The 17,818-nt window shown below is 44.5% G+C and overlaps 1 protein-coding gene across 1 annotated transcript in view; it reads right to left on the bottom strand.

The window, feature by feature from the left end:
* SOD1 (superoxide dismutase 1) overlaps positions 1-4,329 on the bottom strand; it is an 82,720-nt gene extending 78,391 nt beyond the window's left edge. Inside the window, exon 1 of the mRNA XM_078658399.1 lies at positions 4,175-4,329. Within this exon, the coding sequence (XP_078514525.1) occupies positions 4,175-4,249 (75 nt within the window). The 5' untranslated portion in view covers positions 4,250-4,329. The remainder of the gene's footprint in view (positions 1-4,174) is intronic.
* Positions 4,330-17,818: the final 13,489 nt, after the last annotated feature.

Here is a 17,818-nt window from a genome sequence, read left to right as displayed (position 1 = left end):
ACTGAATTCCAACAAAATCAGTGCAAACGAAGACAGGGAGTGAATGTGGTTCAAGATGACCTCAGCGGCACAAGCACTTCAGTGGCTATGATTTTCCAGCGCACATCTAACCGTGACAAAAAACAACAGCTCAGTTGGAAACCTCCGACTCCGAGCTTTTAGCTTCAAAACTGAGTGCGATATTTAGTATATCCACCATATGGAGCAACAGTCCAAACATCCTGCGTGACCCCCTGAGCAACTCTCCCGACTTTCACAAGGATGATGGGACCCATTATTTTACAGAGAAGCAGGACATAGTTTCCATATTTCAGAGTTTCCTGGGGAAATTGTGTTTTTATACCACTGCATTTTGTGCAATAAAACCACCAAAAACATTTAATATATGTAACATAATTTAGTGACCTTGGAGGTATTAAGGTGTTCAAATCATGGGCAACCAGATAATGTTCATCATGTCAGGAGGGTACGATATAGCCTTCTGTACAAGATCTAAAACTGGTTTAGTGACTATACACATTGAATTATGTAACGTGGAACTCCAAAATATCGGTTTAACGTTAACCTCGACTAGTCTTCAGGCGATAACCTCGAAACTACCACCATCTCAAATCAACAACTTGCTAAAGGGGGGAGGGGGGGGGGGGAGTTGCCACGGTTCAAGTTTACATTTAGTAGTAGCACAGTTCATTCAACAATTCCAAAGTTTGGGTTGCACAAGAGCAGCAATGACTCAGCAGTTTACATAAGAAGCTATTGCAGCGGCATGCCAGAAGGGAGAGGCGGGAGCACGCAGCCTTTCCAACAGAAGCGTCTGCCCTGTTACATCACGGATCATCCCGTTAAGACTAACATGCCAAGTTCCTCGTAGTTTGAAATTAACGTGTGAGCGCCAGGAGCTTTACTACTTTTGAAGTGAAGCGTTTACATTTTTTTTTTTTTTTTTTTAAATTCAAGGTTACAAGCAACGACCATCCAGTCGCAGGACCTCTCTGCAGGTTTATGGATCCCGCAACTGCTCTGCTGCAAGATCTGCTCGAGGTGCTTTAAAAGAGCAGGCCGGCATCAGTGTAATAATGGTGGGCATGCCTTTTAACAAGCCGTCCGCGTCCATCTGTATGACGCGTAATGCGCCACTTTATAAAAGGAACTTTGTCACCGAGAGACAAGAAGAGCTGGTATGTCCAGAATCAAACGGATGAGGGAGGCAATGTGGAATGTCGACTCTCTTTGATGTTATCTCCTTTTACGACTACGTTATGTTTGCTAACTGGCTCCTTCACACACCGGTTTTTGATTTACTTTGAATTAACATAGATTTAAGCCACGAGCTATAAAGGTTACAGATGCCGCCATAGCCACGGTTCAAATACCCGCTAGTAATATACGGAATTATTGAATTAAGTAGAACTGAACAGGTCTAATAGTACAGCTAGGAATTAGAGGTGGGAGAGCGACAAATTAACAGGGCGAGTCGAGTGAAGGGTCAGGCTAGAGCCCGCGCACGTCCCGAGCCATGAAAATGTTCCCCATGTCCATGTGCACACATGTAAAGTATGCAAGTCTCTTCAAAATGAAAAAACACATTTAAAAAAAAGGTAACACGTGGAAGCTTTGATATTAATAGGTCACATTACATCACTGCGGAGTACTTATTAAAAGTGAGCTTAGAACAACAGTTCCTGCCCCAGCCGCCACCCTGGCGACAGTGTCATTACTGAAATATGAGGCAAGTTAGGTGTCACGTGAACCCTGTATGTGACCTGGATTCTTACAGATCGACCAACACCACTATGTATTAAATCAAACAATAGGTTTGTGTACAGCTGGTATTCTGACGTCGCGCATTTCAAGGCGCTTTCGCATGCGATAGTGTAGGGGGAAAAAAAGTCGACGTAAAATCGAATATCTGCTCAAGATCAGTTATGCTAATCGTGGCTTCCACACTTAACCAAAGTTTTCTAGTTTTACTTTGTACAAATCAGCCACTTAAATGGGTATCTGTTCAAGTCTCCATTGCTCTAAATATGAATACTTTCTTTTTACTTTTGTGCATGAGGGTAGAGTGAGTGGCTGGCAGAAGCCACAAAGGCTTAACTCGTGGGTTCAAAAGGACCTCGAGTCGAGCAAAAGTCAGGCTTCAGGGTCGAGCATTCAGCGGCTCGCCCACTTCTACCCAGAACCAACAGCATGACTGCATGAAACATAAGAGGTCCCCCGTGTGGGATGGGACAAGGTCTAGCAATTCCCTGTTCTCGGTCTGCTTTAAAGAGACCAAACCATGCCCCACACTTAGTCTAGTCCCTGCATAGCGGGCCTACTCTGAACATTTTACAGGGGCGATTTTGGTGTCCAGTACAGCTCTGGCCACATAACACCGTCCACAGTGGAAGGAATCTCTCCATGCGATGGCAGATTTTTCAGTTTACAAACGTAAAGTCAGCAAGTTCCTTCCAGGGGTCCAATCAAATGAGCTAGTGTTGCAATGTGAGAGAAGGATCTTCCGCCTGCTCTGGTTCTGTAGATACGCGGTGTTTCGGACAGTGCGAGGTTGGAAGATCGAAGTTTCTGTTGGGTACATGGAAGTTGATTCTGACTGAGGTATTTGGGTCCGTTGTTGTGTAGGCATGAGTGAGGATTTTGAAAGTGACTTCTCCACGGGAGCCAGTGGAGACTTCATAGGTGTTGACTGATGTGTTTGTGTGGGTACGAGTCAATATAGCTTCTGGGGTCTAGTCACAGGAAGGACATGCCAACTTTAAATTTGACTTTTCATAAAGAATAGGCCCCCTGGTGCTCTTACGGTGGGGGACTTCGTATCTAAAAAGGAGGGTTTCAAGTCTATGAAAACAGTTATTTTAACAGATTTGACAGTACATATTTAAGTCACTGGAACAAGCTGACCTTGTGGACAGCACAATACAGTGTACAAGTGCCATATAAATTCCAGGTCCTGAATGCATTTCCTAAAGCACATAGTAATCCTTACAGGAAAGTTAATGTAAATTAGGAATAAGACTGTTTAACCATGGTTAAATAGGCGAGCACAATTAACTCCTATTTAGCAATGTTAAAGTGCACAGAGTTCCAATGCCGGAAAAGAAGGTTCCAGAAAAAGGTTACAAATAAGGGATGGCCAATTTGCTACAAAAGTCTACGCATTATGGACTCTTCTGGAAGCTGTATCATTCTGAAATCATGAGCATGCATCCCAATTATTGTGTACCTAATAACAAGACAGACCATTTTCTACTTGTGTTTACTGATCAACAATGGCAGACACCCTCAGGAAAGTTTAATAAACATATTACTGCACGAAAGTACTTTTCCGAAAGAGGAGAGGTCAAGCACCAAATGGCAGCTGCTAGATCCTTCAAAAACTGTAAAAAGAATAAAATATTGTATTTTTACAGACCCCTCTGGATATAGGAAAATGGAGAAACCGAAGCAGAGTAGAGTAGAGTAGAATAAATATAACAAGTTAAAGCCTCGTAGGGGAAAAAAACACAAGGACGAGTATTTAACAGGATAACCAACATATGAAGGAGATGAAGCAAAAACTCAGGACTCCTGGCAGATTTCAGCAGCAAATACATAAAGCGCTTGATGTAAAGACTGAACAAACACAGATCTCTAAAACAATTGCAATATTGCAGCAGAGGCACGGGTCCCAATGCACCCAATTGCAGAGGTTCTACAGACCAACCACGAATTGAGGGAAGCAGATTCTTGGCAAAGAACACAGTCAGCAACGACGGGCGGGACCGACAGAGGTCAAGGTTTGCACATGGGGGCGGAGGACACAGAGTGAACCAAGGTACAGAGAGCCCACGAGGACATGAGGCGCCTCTCTACCCCAGTAAAGAGGTTCAGTAAGTCTGCACGAGGTGTAGGAGGCGCGTAAATCATCGCCTTTACGCATGCGCAATTGCCGCTAAGCCACTTAGCTAACGACACAACGCGTACTTTGCTGCCCAGACATTGTCTGGCGCTTTCCAACGTCAGCAAAAGTCGAGTACCCCTTAAACTACCTCAGTAACGTCCACGCCGGACAGCAGGAGGAATTTACTGGACTTGGAAGGCTTTCATTCGTGCTGAAAAATGACCCCCCCCCCACTCCCCGTAATATAAAAGGATAATCCTCCCTCCCCCCACATCAAGAAATATTCCTTGCCTCGTGCTGAGTGAAATACACGGTGCCAGCCACTGCCGTATCCCCCTTCAGCACGCACACCGCCTTGCCCACCATGACTGAAGCTGCTGGGAGCACTGACAGGTTTCCAGCTCTGAGGATCACACCCTCTCCTTTCAACAGACTAGGAGGCGAAACGTCACAGCGCTCCGAACCAATCAGTAGAAAGGAACTGCGTCACCGCCTTCTCCACTACCGAGTTCTGATAAACAACTAGAGTGCTGACTTCGTGTATGTAGATGACAAAGGAAGAGACAGCCACCGGCGACATGCTGCTGGTAACAGGAACTGACGAAGCCATAGTGTTTCTCGTAGAGCAGGCTGCAGCAATTAGCATCTGAACGACCGTTGGTCTTGTTTTTGTAGAAAAATACACTACACAGTGTAGTGTAATTTTTAATGCATATTTAAACCCTGGTTTAGAACTGAACACAGACGTGCATTTTATGTCATTGTTTATCTCAGCATAAATATTAATCTATGGTAAAAGTATAAATTGAAGTCGATTTTGGCACAGCTTGCTGTCAACTTTTCCATGCATGACTAACTTACGCAGCCCATGTGTATGCGGCTTGTAAACTCTAGTGTTTTGGCCGTACGCCTGCATGCAATATGCAATGATGTAATGTTTATTGGATCTGCCTGTATCTCCGAAAACGTTTGCAGTTGTTTCACTCACGATCATGCATATGCCCTGGGTGTACTTTTGTGACAAGGATTGAGACCAAAAACTGTGCTCTGTGTCTGTGCTCAGAGATACTACATGTGCACCATCTAATGACCAGTACTGGGCGTTCTCTGATATCCACATGGGAGAGAACTTCCCACCAGGATGACAAATCAAGGCGTTTGGTCAAAGGCGCAACCAGAGCCAAATTTCGAGGGGGGGAGAGGAGAGCAACTAAAAATGTAAGGGGGGCTGACTCTTCCAGCAATAGGCAGAGTGGAGATGCAAGGGCTCTAAGAAGGGATGAAGAACAACAAAGCCTCATTAACAAGTAGGGTTTTCGTGAAAATGAAACTTGCTCGGATTGAGCTCTCAGTAACATTTACTAACTGTATGCGGTGAAAATTATATTAAAAAGGCTTAACATGAGGGAAAATGCTACTGCACAAGCATGTACTAAAGTACTAAGAGTGAGCCGCAAATGCTCCTTGACTAACGAATATAAAAAGGACTAATGCAGCTTATGTGCACGTTTTTATTGCCTACTAGGAAATTGATAAATACTAATATGGGTTACCCAGGGGTAACAGTAGCATTGGGTTGGTGCGTAAGGAAAACGAGTATAAGTGAATAATAATGTCTGTTTGGTTTTCTAGAAGCATGACTTTCTATTCTGCATGACAAATAATGGGTTAAAAGTGCTGTCAGGATCATAAATACGTTTACATTATGGAAAATGAGCACGAAGAAGAGAGTGGAACATTACTTTGTCCTTCAAGTCCTGAGTGTCTGCCAAGATCAGAATGAAAGAACAATGCTAAAATAGAGGGAAGCTTCCTCTGCAGAGAGGCGCTCAGCGAAAAAGATATTCAGTGATTGAAACATTTTGCAGGAGACGAGGAATACAATGACGATAGTTTGGAATTGTATTTCCTGGGGTGGAAGCTTGGGTCAAAGATTAATTGAAAAGAAAGGGGCATTTAGAGAGGCTGTCATGCTGAAAGTGGTGTGTCCCTACCCCCCTACTTTAACCAATAAAATGTGAAGAAAATCTGTAGTTTGTTAGATGTGAGGGTTGGACATGTGGGTTTTAGGGTATAACTGAGTTGTCTGGTGGGAGGAGTTTTAGGATTGCTCTGTTGGGAGATCTTCGCTGTCGTCGGTTTTCTGTCCTGTTCCTGTTTACTGATTCCTGACTTAGTCTTTGCCTCTTCAAATCTCTTTAATGGGCCTTGTAGCCCTCATGGCCAGAGAGTAGATATCCTATTTCCTATTTGGGTTAGTATAGACTGAAATCTAGATAAACATGTACATTTACAAATGAGTCTGTCTTTATTAAGAGTGATTTAATTTAGAGTATTATTTTGCCAAATGTAATCACCTATAAAAAGATTTCATCGCCAATTTTGGTAAACTAGAATATGAGAATAAATTATTGGAGATTAATAAGTTTGTTAAAGTCGTTAGAATTACATTAACCCAGCATGAAGGAACTATGTTGGGTAATGGAAATTGGGCCTAGTCTTTGGAAAAATTATAGTCCTGAATCAGTGGATCAAGGGGCTCTAAGAAGGGGTGAAGAACAACAAAGCCTCATTAACAAGTAAATGGTCTTTTAAAGACCTGTGAAGTACTCGGGTGCGGCTGCAAGAAGAGGGACGCCAGCCTGGGAATGTGTCTCAGCCCGGGCTGACACACACAAGGGTGGGGCAGAAGCCCTTTGAGGCCAATGGGCGTTGCACGCCTGCGTCTGGTTGTGGTAAGATTCATTCAACTCAGAGAATCCTCCTCCACATAACCGCACAGAACCTAGCCCCTTTCAGTCAGCTTAAGAACGTGCACATCCCATTAGTTCCTAAAACCTGCACATTTTTAATCACATTATAACCTTCTCACCATTCCTTTCCTCCCAACACTTTTTCTCCTACCTATCTTCAGTTTCATGCTGGCTTCTGCGTTGTATGTGCAAAATGTCTCCTATACTCTTTACAGCTCTTGTTCTTATTTGAACACCCTTATCAGCAGTCTTCAGTCTTTTGATAGCATAGCGCTTTATTTTAAACTGAGTTGAGGCAGTATGGCATAATCTTCCAGAATTAAGAGCACAGTTTAACCATGGTCACTTCTTAGCATTTTGGTTTAATTAGGAGAAAGTGGTCCGCTTTCTGCTCATGGGTACTTTGAAATTCTTTTTTCCGTCATCTCGAGCTGAGGTCTTGACACCACAGAAGATTATTTGGTCTTTTCATTCAGTTTTCAGAACCCATTCCTGCAAACGTCTGTGGTTCCATGTCTGCTGAAAGTTGATTGATAGTGTTTAGAGGTCGTCCTCCTAAAGGGAGATGTGGTACATGGAGAACTGGTTTGAGGTAAGAAACCTTTATTGTGGCAAGGAGGCTTCAGTGTAAACAGACTTTGCCTACCTCTTCCGAGTTGGGTAGGTTTGCCTTGGCAGGAGCACACATTCTACAAGAGATGATCTGCAAAATATGATGATAATGCAGGTTAAGGAAGTAGGTTCTATAGTCAGAAATCTGATGGATCTGTCTTTGGGCTTCAGCGCACCCCAAAAATCCCTACTCTGCGCATTAGATAACATAGGTTTTCCCATCTGTTGGAAAGTTCACATCCCAGTGAGCACCCCCTCCTACTGTTTCTGCATTTGGGGAATGTTACTAATCCCACTGCAAGTCTTTCTGCAGCTGCTATGTCAGGGGAAGGGCACTAATCCTAATGAGAACTCTCCTTCTGCTGCTGTGGCTGAGGAATGGCACTACAACTATGATCTCCAAAATAACCCTTTCTAGATTATTCCCTCCTCTATCCCTCTAGGCTCACCCCAAACTGCATTTTACTACTATGATCTCCCAAACATCCCTTTCTAAATTCTTCCCTCCTTGAGTCATCCGAAAACTAATTTTACTACTATGATCTCCCTAATCCCTTTCTAGAGACTCTTCCCTCCTCCATCTCTCCTTTAACTCATCCCAGACCTCATCTTACTACTCTGACCTCCCAAATACCACTTTCTAGACTTTTCCCTCTATCCCTCTTGGCTCACCCCACACTTCATTTTACTACTACAAACTCCCGAGCAACCCTTTCTAAATTCTTCTCTCATGTATCCCTCCTTTGACTCGTCCAATACCTCATTTTACTAATTGGATCTCCCTAATCCCTTGCCAGAGACTCTTCCACACACCATCTCCCCTTTTTACTCATCCCAAATCTCATCTTCCTACTATTATCTCCCAAATAACACTTTATAGACACCTCCCTCCTCTATCCCTCCATTATTCTTTTCAATCCAACTAACAGAGTCACATGCCCACTGCTCAAATTAACTCCTATTTTCCTATTCTAATCCACCACTAATCCTCTTGGGTTCCAGAGTAGCGTGCTACTCACTGAAAAGCACTTTGGTGCCTCGTCAGGGGTAGTAAGCTCTAAATAAATACAATTGCAGTACAATTACTGTCAGGTCATCGGTTTAGGTAGCAAAAGATGCCTTTTTATATGTCACCTGTTAGGGAGAGCATTTTACCGGTTTCTTGTGTGTTTTGTTAAATTGGTTGGCCAGTTCCCAGCAATTGGTTATACGAGCATCCATGTGGGACATGTATTTATTGTATAGAGTGTGGCATGAATTTATTATGTAGTGTGACACAGGTACCTATGGCCACACTGGGATCCATTTTGTCTTTGTTAAATTTTCACTCTGACAGCATATGTGAAGTGCAGGGTTCCCCTCCCCAAGCATATGTCTTTGTATTGGGTCTGACTAAGAAGTGTTAAAGAAAGGCTAGAGAGCGTAATTTAAAGCTATGGATTTTACATCCTCCTTTTCCTGGCTCATTGTCATCTGAAAGTGCTACTCCCTATAGATTAACAGGTAGTTAAGTGGAGCAGTGTAGTGCCAGAGGCACTCTTATGTATTGGGACCTCATGATATACTTTGACTAACCTTGTTTTAATTGACTTTATATGTTTTAATTTACTCAAGCTTGAATGTACAACATAATTTTTTCTGCACATGCATTTTGCATTGAGATTTCATTTTGTGTCTCTTTGTAGCTGTCAGAGTGGGAGTATTTCACAGTTTAGGACAGCCTTAGCCTTTCCAGAAACAGAACATGTGGTATGTGCGTTAGAAAGCATGAGAGAGAAATGTGTGGAATGTAATTCTCTGTCCCGGAGTGTAGTGCAATAGGCAGGGGTGCCCAAATGTGCATTATGTTGTACATTGGGACGTTTTATGAAGTTTTTACTATTGGCTTTGACATGCCCTAAACTCCACCTTGAATTCTGACTGTCCAGCTTGAGCTCTGCACACACACAGACAAGATCCCTAGGTTACTCACGTTAGTTAGGTTAGTCATCTCTCCCCCTTTAACAGAAACCTGGGCCAACGAAACATCAGAGACCAACTGGGTCATTGCTGTACCAACAGGATACGCACTGAGCAGTGTGGATAAAATTGGGCAAAAGGGAGGCGGCCTAGTAATTATCTATCAGTCTAAGCTCAAAGCCACTTTTGAGCCTATTCAGCTACCTGGGGCAGAAGCTATGGCCTTTAACATACACATTTCTAATACTTTGTCCGTTCCCGGTCTACTTATATACATGCCACCTGGACCGCAAGCCCCGTTTATCCAAGGATTACAGACACATATGGAATCCTGTCTGGAATATTCTATCTTCACGATATTTGGAGATTTCAATTTTCACCTGGAGAATGACAAGAATGTGGATACTTCCATTCTACTAGACAACCTGGAAGGTTTCAGACTAACACAGCTAGTCTTTGAGCCCAATCATAAGGCCTTACATACTTTGGATGGTATGTTCACGAATAACCCCAATATCACAGTGGACAAAGTATCAACCCTCATCTGGACTGACAATATGGCTATTCATTTTAAACTATCTTTTTGGGATAACAGCAGCTTGCAGTCAAACAAACGCTGCAGGCGAAAATAAGATTTAATTTTAACAAATAAAATTGAAGCGTCCAAAAACTCTTTAAGAGAGCTTTTTAAGACCGTTACCGCCTTGTCCAAACTGCAACAGGTGAATCAATTTGCTTTGGACCAAGCCCCTTGTGATAAAATGGCAAATTTTTTCCAGGAGGTCAGAACAGTCTACAACGAACTTGCTGGTATGGTCCAGGCATCGTTCGGACCCTCCTCACCACCGGCGGAGGAGTAAATCTCAGACAACTTGACGTGTCAGTTGATCAATTTCTCCTCTTTAACTGTGGACAAAGTGAATGAGCTGTTATTAGCTGCAAAATATGGGTCCCTGCTTGATCCCTGTCCCCCTACAATAATACATCTGTCCTCTGATAAGATCAGTACCAAAGGAACTCCGCTTCTGAATAATGTCATTAGGTCAGGAATTTATGCAGTCTCCTGGAAGAAAGCTTGTATTCGACCAATTTTAAATAAACCCTCTCTAGATCCACTAAATGTGAAAAACGACCGACCTATATCTTGCCTGCCCATGGCGGCAAAAATATTAGAAAAATCAATTGATCAAGGCAGTCCACAAAGTCAGCTCTAATCAAGGCAACGGAGGAAATACGTAAACAGCTGGACAGAGGTGGTAGAGCCGTCCTGATACTTCTTGACCTATCAGCCGCGTTTGATACAGTGAATCATCTGGTTCTGACGCCACGGCTGAAGGCAATAGTAATTAAAGAGGCAGCTCTAACCCTTCTTACCTCGTTCCTTACCACTAGGGAACAGAGGGTGTGCTGGGATAATTTAACATCAGAGAGGTTTTCCTTTCCCTGTGTGGTACCGCAGGGATCAGCCCTGTCACCAACTCTATTTAACATATATGTTACACCGTTGGCCAAGTTAACAAGGGTTCACGGTTCTTGTTGGTAACTTACGCCAACGATACACAGATCATCATCTCCATTTCCTCAACTGTCGAAACTGTGGCAGGGAAATTCCATAGTTGTCTGAAGCAAATTATAGGGTGGATGCATCAAAGTTACCTCAAACTGAACACAACCAAAACGGAGGTCAAGGAGTTTGGAACAGGGCCTCCACTTTGGGATTAATCCTGGTGGCCAGCAGAAGCAGGTCACTGTCCAAATCCCTCGGTAAAGATTAGGAACATAGGGTTTCTGTTTGACGTCCAACTAAATTTTGCTAGGCAGATTAACCAGGTGACATCATCCTGCTTTTTCCTGCTGAAAATCTTGCATAAAATTCTACCATTCATTCCCTTAGACCTCGGGAAAGTGGTTATAGTCACCATAGACCTCTCCTGTATCGATTATTGTAATGCATCTTTCTGGGCGTGGATAAACGCCAACTGTTAAAAACTTCTATCACTGCAAAATGCAGCAGTTCGGGTGCTGCTCAATGTTCCTAAATACCAACACAACTCAAATAGCATTAGGGAGCTTCATTGGCTACCGATTAAGCAGCGCATTGAGTTTAAGGCTTTATGCCTGGTGCATAAAGCACTGTACGGGGGAGGGTCTGGGGACCTAAAGAAACTTTTTCAGCATTATTTACCAAATTTGATGCTTAGATCGGCAAACAAAGGATTCGTTCAGGTGTGGAAAAGTAAATTTTGCCATGTTATATGTGCCTACGTGTTCCCCATCCTATGCTATATGTGCATGACCGATATGCATGTATCCCCCTATGATCGATTAAAGACGCAATTATAGTTGTGTCCAACTCTAGTATGCCAGTTTCCAGTTCTCGTGAAAACAACGAGTATTAGACCTATGTTGCCACGTTTACAGTGTGCACGTTAATTCACCGCATTGTCCCCGTTTCTAGGCCTCAAAAGGGCCCGGACACCAGATTCAAGTTCCAGTCTCCTGAACCCACTCCGAGGAGCGATGCAGCCCCCACCTGCATCCCTGACCCTTCACTTACTTCCTGCCACGCGGTGCCCGGCCTGGCCTGGCTCTGCCTGCCTGTCTGCCAAGAGTATGTTATGCTTCTAGTTATCAGTCCAGCCCTCCTTCTTTGCATTCCTAAGCTACTGAACCGCATCAACAGTTCCAGCTATGGTCTAGTCTTTCTGTCTCCATGTAAGAGAAATACTGTATTAATATTCATAGAATAATTCCTAGTTCACGCAATACATGTAGAATAATGCATGCACCAGTCTTAGTATCAAGTAGCCTTTGCCCCGATAACTTTTGGATTCTATCAACATGTACTCCAAACACCAGATACCAGATATGATATAGGTACATGTCGTCCTGACACCGCAGACTTTAGTCTCCTCTTCTAGTGCAGAAGTCATAGCCCCCAGTTCTCCCTAGTAACACGTCATTGCCCGTTTTGCGCGCACCACTAGGTTAAAGGTCCCAGCTGCTCAGGTAGCCCCCTCCATGTTTCCGCCCCATTCATGACACTTCTATGACGTTTCACATCACATGTCTCAGTGCACCCCCTGTGCACGCCTTCTTTTTCCACCCATGCCTTCTTATCTTACGTTTGTCATAAGTTACGCCTACTGTATGTAATGTAATGTAATGTATTACTATATATATGCTGCACTGTCGATGAAATGGGGCAGCTGCCTTCCTTCCTTTTCATTTTATTTCAGGCTGTCCCGTTCCAGTCCCTTCCCTTTTGCCTGAATAAATCCTTCTGACTCGGACACATCGGATCCTGCCTCTTATTTATTGAGCTATCTGTTATTGTTAATGTAATTCAAAAATAGTCCCGGTATTATTTATTTATATACCACATAATGGCGCCCGAATAGGGACGAGCCCCTTCCTCACGCGCTGGCGATGCCACGCAGGCCCCCTGACCCTCTGCAGCCGTGACGGAACTCTACTGCGCACCGGCAGATATTTCTGCTTCAAGTCTCCCTCAGGCCCACGGAGGAGACGGAAACTGCGGTCCGACATCCAGACGAAGCGCTGTGGAATGCGGTTCGTCCCGACCAGAGCCCAAGCCGAGAGAGCAAGGTCCGAAGTATCCGGAGGCCCACCTGTAACCGAAGTTTCCGAAGTTCTTAGTCCGACGTCGTAGCAGTCCAGTCCAGTCCGAGGCCTTCCAGTTTCTGCTTCCCGGTGAGTACCGTCGCGGGGGAAGTATCTAGACAGGATCATTAGTTGGTCCTGGTCCGATGGGTTTGGGTACACAGATCCAGTACGAAGTATTCACCTAGGTGGATACGGGTCCTGACGTGTCTCTTTATGGGACCGGTATGTTCTGTACTGTTTTAGCAGTGCATCCAGTAATTCTAGTAAGTTTCGTTCTCGAGAAATTCATGTGTTCTGTTTTCAGTGTATCAGGTAGTATTCTGTTCGAACTGTTATTTATGTATTTTCATGTCGTGGTATGAGTGCTTTGTTCGCTGTTTTTTTACTGTGATTATCGTGTATTGTGTTTCAAGTGTATTCCGGAAATGCCTCTGTTCTCGAAACTACGTCAGTTAAAGACCAGAAAAGGGTTGCTCGAAGAAGCAGTTCCTGTCCCTCCTAGGGACAGTCCAGGACATTTTATGTATCACAAGCATGGCTTAGATGCCATAATATATCTAGACTTATGGGCGGACTATACAAAGGAACTAGAAGAGAAATATAGATGGCCCGTATCAGGTACATGGGATGCCGAGTGCATCATGCGAGTAGAAGAAGCATTATGGAAAAAGAAAGCCAGACAGTCCCAGAAAGATGCCATCGAGTTATGGCGCAAAGAATCTCATAAAAGAACCGAAAAAGAATTCAGAAAAACAGAATTAAGTAGGGAATCCTCAGAGAAAGCCCAAGAAAGGGAATTAATCGAAGAAGGTGAACGAGTTAGAGTAGAACAGTCAGACAGACAGAGAAATGCCCTTATTAAAGGTATGTATCCTCTTCTTGCCGAGGGCTTGCCGAAAGCAACCCCGGAAGCACCCTGTAATTTACCGCCGCCATTGGTCCCTATTAAGCTACGTCACAAACCGACCGCAGCTGATATTTTTCTTTCGTCCTATTTGGACGATACAGTCCCAGAATATGCAAATCCTATTCCGCCTGCTCCCGTTAATAATGTAATTCCTGCTCCTCCAACCGCTGGTCCCGTGGGTCCAGTTAATGTTACAGCACCTGTTACAGCACCCCCGGCCCAGCCCACAGTACATGTACCCGCTTTGCCAGTCACTCTACCAGCCCGTACAGTATTCACCGACGATTCTAGTTTAGGAGCCGCGGGGGGAAGTTCTCCTCGTACCCCGCCTCAACCAAAACGTCTGACGCTACATGAACTAGCGTTACAGCGTACGCCAAAAGTGACTACATACGTAGATATCAAGCGAGCACTTACTGAATGTCGTTATGATCCAGTTCCAGGCGATGATCACATGGTCATATATTCATTACGTTTAAGACGGGTTGCCGGCTATTTGGACACCCTGCCCGATATGGGAGAACATCTAGACAGAATATATCGTTTTATCCGTACAGGAGTGAATCCAGAAAGTATTCACGAAGCCATGGTTCAAAGAAAAGTCGAGACTCAGCTCATGATTTTAAAGTTCTTGATTAACTGTTTAATAAGAGAGCAAGATTATCCAGAAAAAGATCAAGAAGAAATGAAAGTCCTGACCAGGTGGAGTGACAATATAGCCGAGGGAAAACACAAGACACAAAATTGTATAGAGAGTATGTACAAGAAAATTCGTAGGGAAATCATAACGATACACGAGAGACGAGAAGCAAAACAAGCAACCGAGAAAGAATATGACTCTTCTACTGAAGAGGTAGACAACGGGAATCCCGATAGAATAGCGTATGTAGGTAGAACTAGACTTTCCGACCGACATTCACGCCTAGATTACAAGAAAGCTTTTCCTCCTCCAGTACCAGAACAGTGTTCTCTTGAGCAAGTATTCCAAGCTACCGATCACATCCTGAAATCACGAATAGGGTATAGCGAGCTTAGTACAATGCATGAACAAGAACTAGCCCGATCAGCAGTCCGATGGACTAGTGATTCTACCACTTTTCCTGACGAAATAGTGGCCCAAACGTTTCTGAAACTGCCCCCAGCCGAGCAACGACTGGTGGGTATGTATATGATTCAGCACCTCATTACACTGTATGAGGAACAACATTCTGATCCAGGTCCTTTACATGATGTATTAAACGAGTTACTCCAGTACAGATGGAAAGGTCTAGGTACCGATTTAATTAGTGTCATATTAGAACAGCGCCACAAATACCGAACGTTTCTGAATCCACATTTTGTTCACGTCTCACCCCCAGAAAGTAAACCATTCTACATAGACAGACAGAATCCGTTACGAGAAGTACATCCAGTCAAGAAAGAGGGTGGTGGTCTAGAACGAGTATTTGTTTACACCCCTATCACAAAGATGGAACTCTTAGAAATGAAGGAGTTAATTCCCTGTCATGATAAAGATCCAGCAGGGTTCCACCGTGAATTAAAAGACATGCTCCGTATGGGAGAATACACGTATGTTATGTTATGTTATGTTATATTTGTGCTTCTATAGCGCACGGCCACTCCATTTGGAGCATCCCGGCGCTTTTTCGAAGGTACCCACCAAGTGAGGTAGAAACATAACACTGAAGGGATATGTAACACACGCATAAAGAAAAAAACAGCAGCGGTCTAAGGGAAAAGCCATGTTTTAAGGGCCTTTCGGAAGGACATCAGGCTAGAAGCCTGTCTTAGCGAAATCGGAAGGTCATTCCAGGCACGCGGGGCTAGATAGCGGAAGGACCGACCTCCTGCTCTGGCGCGCTTAATAATGGGAACCTTCGCTTTGGATAGCGCGGCAGATCTAAGAGATCTGGAAGACTGGTACCAAGACACACGGTTGGAAATATATTTTGGACCGATACCGTGTAAGGCCTTGTAGGTCGTAGTCAAAGTTTTAAAAAGAATCCTTTTATCAATCAGGAGCCAATGTAAGGTCGAGAGAAGAGCAGTGGCTCTAGCTCTTCTTGGGAGACCAAAGACCGCTCGGGCTGCAGAGTTCTGAGCGACTTGAAGACGCCTGACCAGGTATTTAGGAAGCCCCAAAAATAAAACATTGGCGTAATCCAGTCTGGAGCCAACCAGTGCCTGGACAATAATTTTCCTGTGCTCAATGGATACCAAAGGTAGAAATTTACGTAGCATCCGAAGGATGCCAAAACATTTCCCAGTGAGAGAGGAAATATGTAGTCCAAAAGAAAGGTCATTGTCAATGATCACTCCCAAATTTTTGGCCTTCTGGGATGAACTAACTGGGGGAGACATCTCCTGCGGCCACCAGGGTTTCCAATCCGGCTCGGAGGTGCACCCGAAAAAGAGCAGCTCCGACTTGTCGGAGTTGCATTTCAGTCCATGGTGTCCTAGCCACTCAAAAACCGCACTCAGACAGCCTCTGATCTGATCGTCGTTAAATAGACCGTTCCTGTTGCTCACAAACAGGAGCTGGGTATCGTCAGCGTAGGTGACAATCCGGGCACCGAAAGACTCAGCGACCGCTGCCAGAGGAGCCATAAAGATGTTGAAAAGGAGGGGGCTCAAGATGGATCCTTGAGGAACCCCCACTTCTAGCAGCGGCATCTCAGCGGAGTACGGAGGAGCCCAGATTGTCTGCCGGCGGTCGGCTAAGAAGGATTTAAGCCACCTCCACACCGTTCCCTGCAGGCCAAAATCCCAGAGTCTGGCAAGGAGAAGCGCATGGGGAACGGTGTCGAATGCCGCCGACAGGTCCAGCATGACCAATACCGCCTTTCTTCCAGCGTCCAACTCCTCCCGGATAGCGTCTGTGACTTCGAGGAGCGCAGTTTCCGTGCTAAAATTCGCACGGAAACCGGATTGGGTGTTATGTAACAGATCGTTTTCCTCGATGAAGTTGGATATCGATCTGTGAACAAACCTCTCAGTCACTTTCGCTAGAGCCGGGAGTAAGGAGATAGGTCTGTAGTTGGCATGGACCAGTGGGTCGAGTGCTGGTTTTTTCAGGAGTGGCAGGATCATGGCGCTCTTCCAGGCCTTAGGAACTACCCCGGATGAGAGTGACATATTTAAAATGGGGTTGACCAAGTCATTTAGCACAGGTGCCAGGTTCGCTAAACACTTGGCCGGGCACGGATCCTGTGGAGATCCAGATTTAAGGTTGGACAAAATGTCAAGAGAACTTGCTTTGTCCAATGGAGGAAACTCACACAACAGAGGACCATGATCGGACATGGGACACCCCAGACTCACAAGTTGCTGCTGGAAAGAGGAAGAGAGGGAATCTTGAATAGTAATAATTTTCTGTACAAAGTATACAGCCAGATCCCTCAACCAGGATTCAGAGTGCGTGTGGATGGGGGTGTACGCAGAGGAAGAAGTAAAGTCTTTTACCACCCTAAAAAGTTCTTTACTAGAATGCTCCGCCTCATTTATTCTGGATTCTAAATAGGCTTTTTTCCCCGCCCAGATTAACTTATGGTAAACTCTCGTCAGTGTCTTAAAATTCTGTTTTTCCGAAAGATCATAAGATCGCCTCCAAGCTCTTTCGGCTTTTTTGAGATCTTGTCTAGCTTTTTTTAGCTGCGGCGTAAACCATGGGGCAGATGTCCTTTTATTGGCAGAGTTCTGTGACTTAGTCGGAATCGAACTCTCAAGACACTCTAAGAGCCATTGATGGAAGGAAGCAGTATAGTCCTCAACATTGTCAGATGTGGGACAAGGAAAATTAGTTAGGGTATTTAATAGCATCTCTCTGGCAAACAGATGAAAAGATTTAGACCGATGCTTTGACGGCCCCACATCTTTGGACCGTGTTGGTACCATATTAGGGAGGGAAAAGGTAATAAGAAAGTGGTCCGACCACAAGACTGGCTCGGGGAGATCTACCCCGATAGGGAGAGTAGAGAAGATCTGGTCCAGCGTGTGGCCCTTCTCATGGGACGGTCCTACCACGTAAGGAACTAATCCGAGCACAGAAGTAATGTCAAATAGTTTTTGGGTATCCGG

The sequence above is a fragment of the Lissotriton helveticus genome, chromosome 8, assembly GCF_964261635.1.
Source record: "Lissotriton helveticus chromosome 8, aLisHel1.1, whole genome shotgun sequence".
Taxonomy (NCBI): Eukaryota; Metazoa; Chordata; class Amphibia; order Caudata; family Salamandridae; genus Lissotriton; species Lissotriton helveticus.
This window is presented reverse-complemented; position numbering and strand designations above follow the sequence as displayed.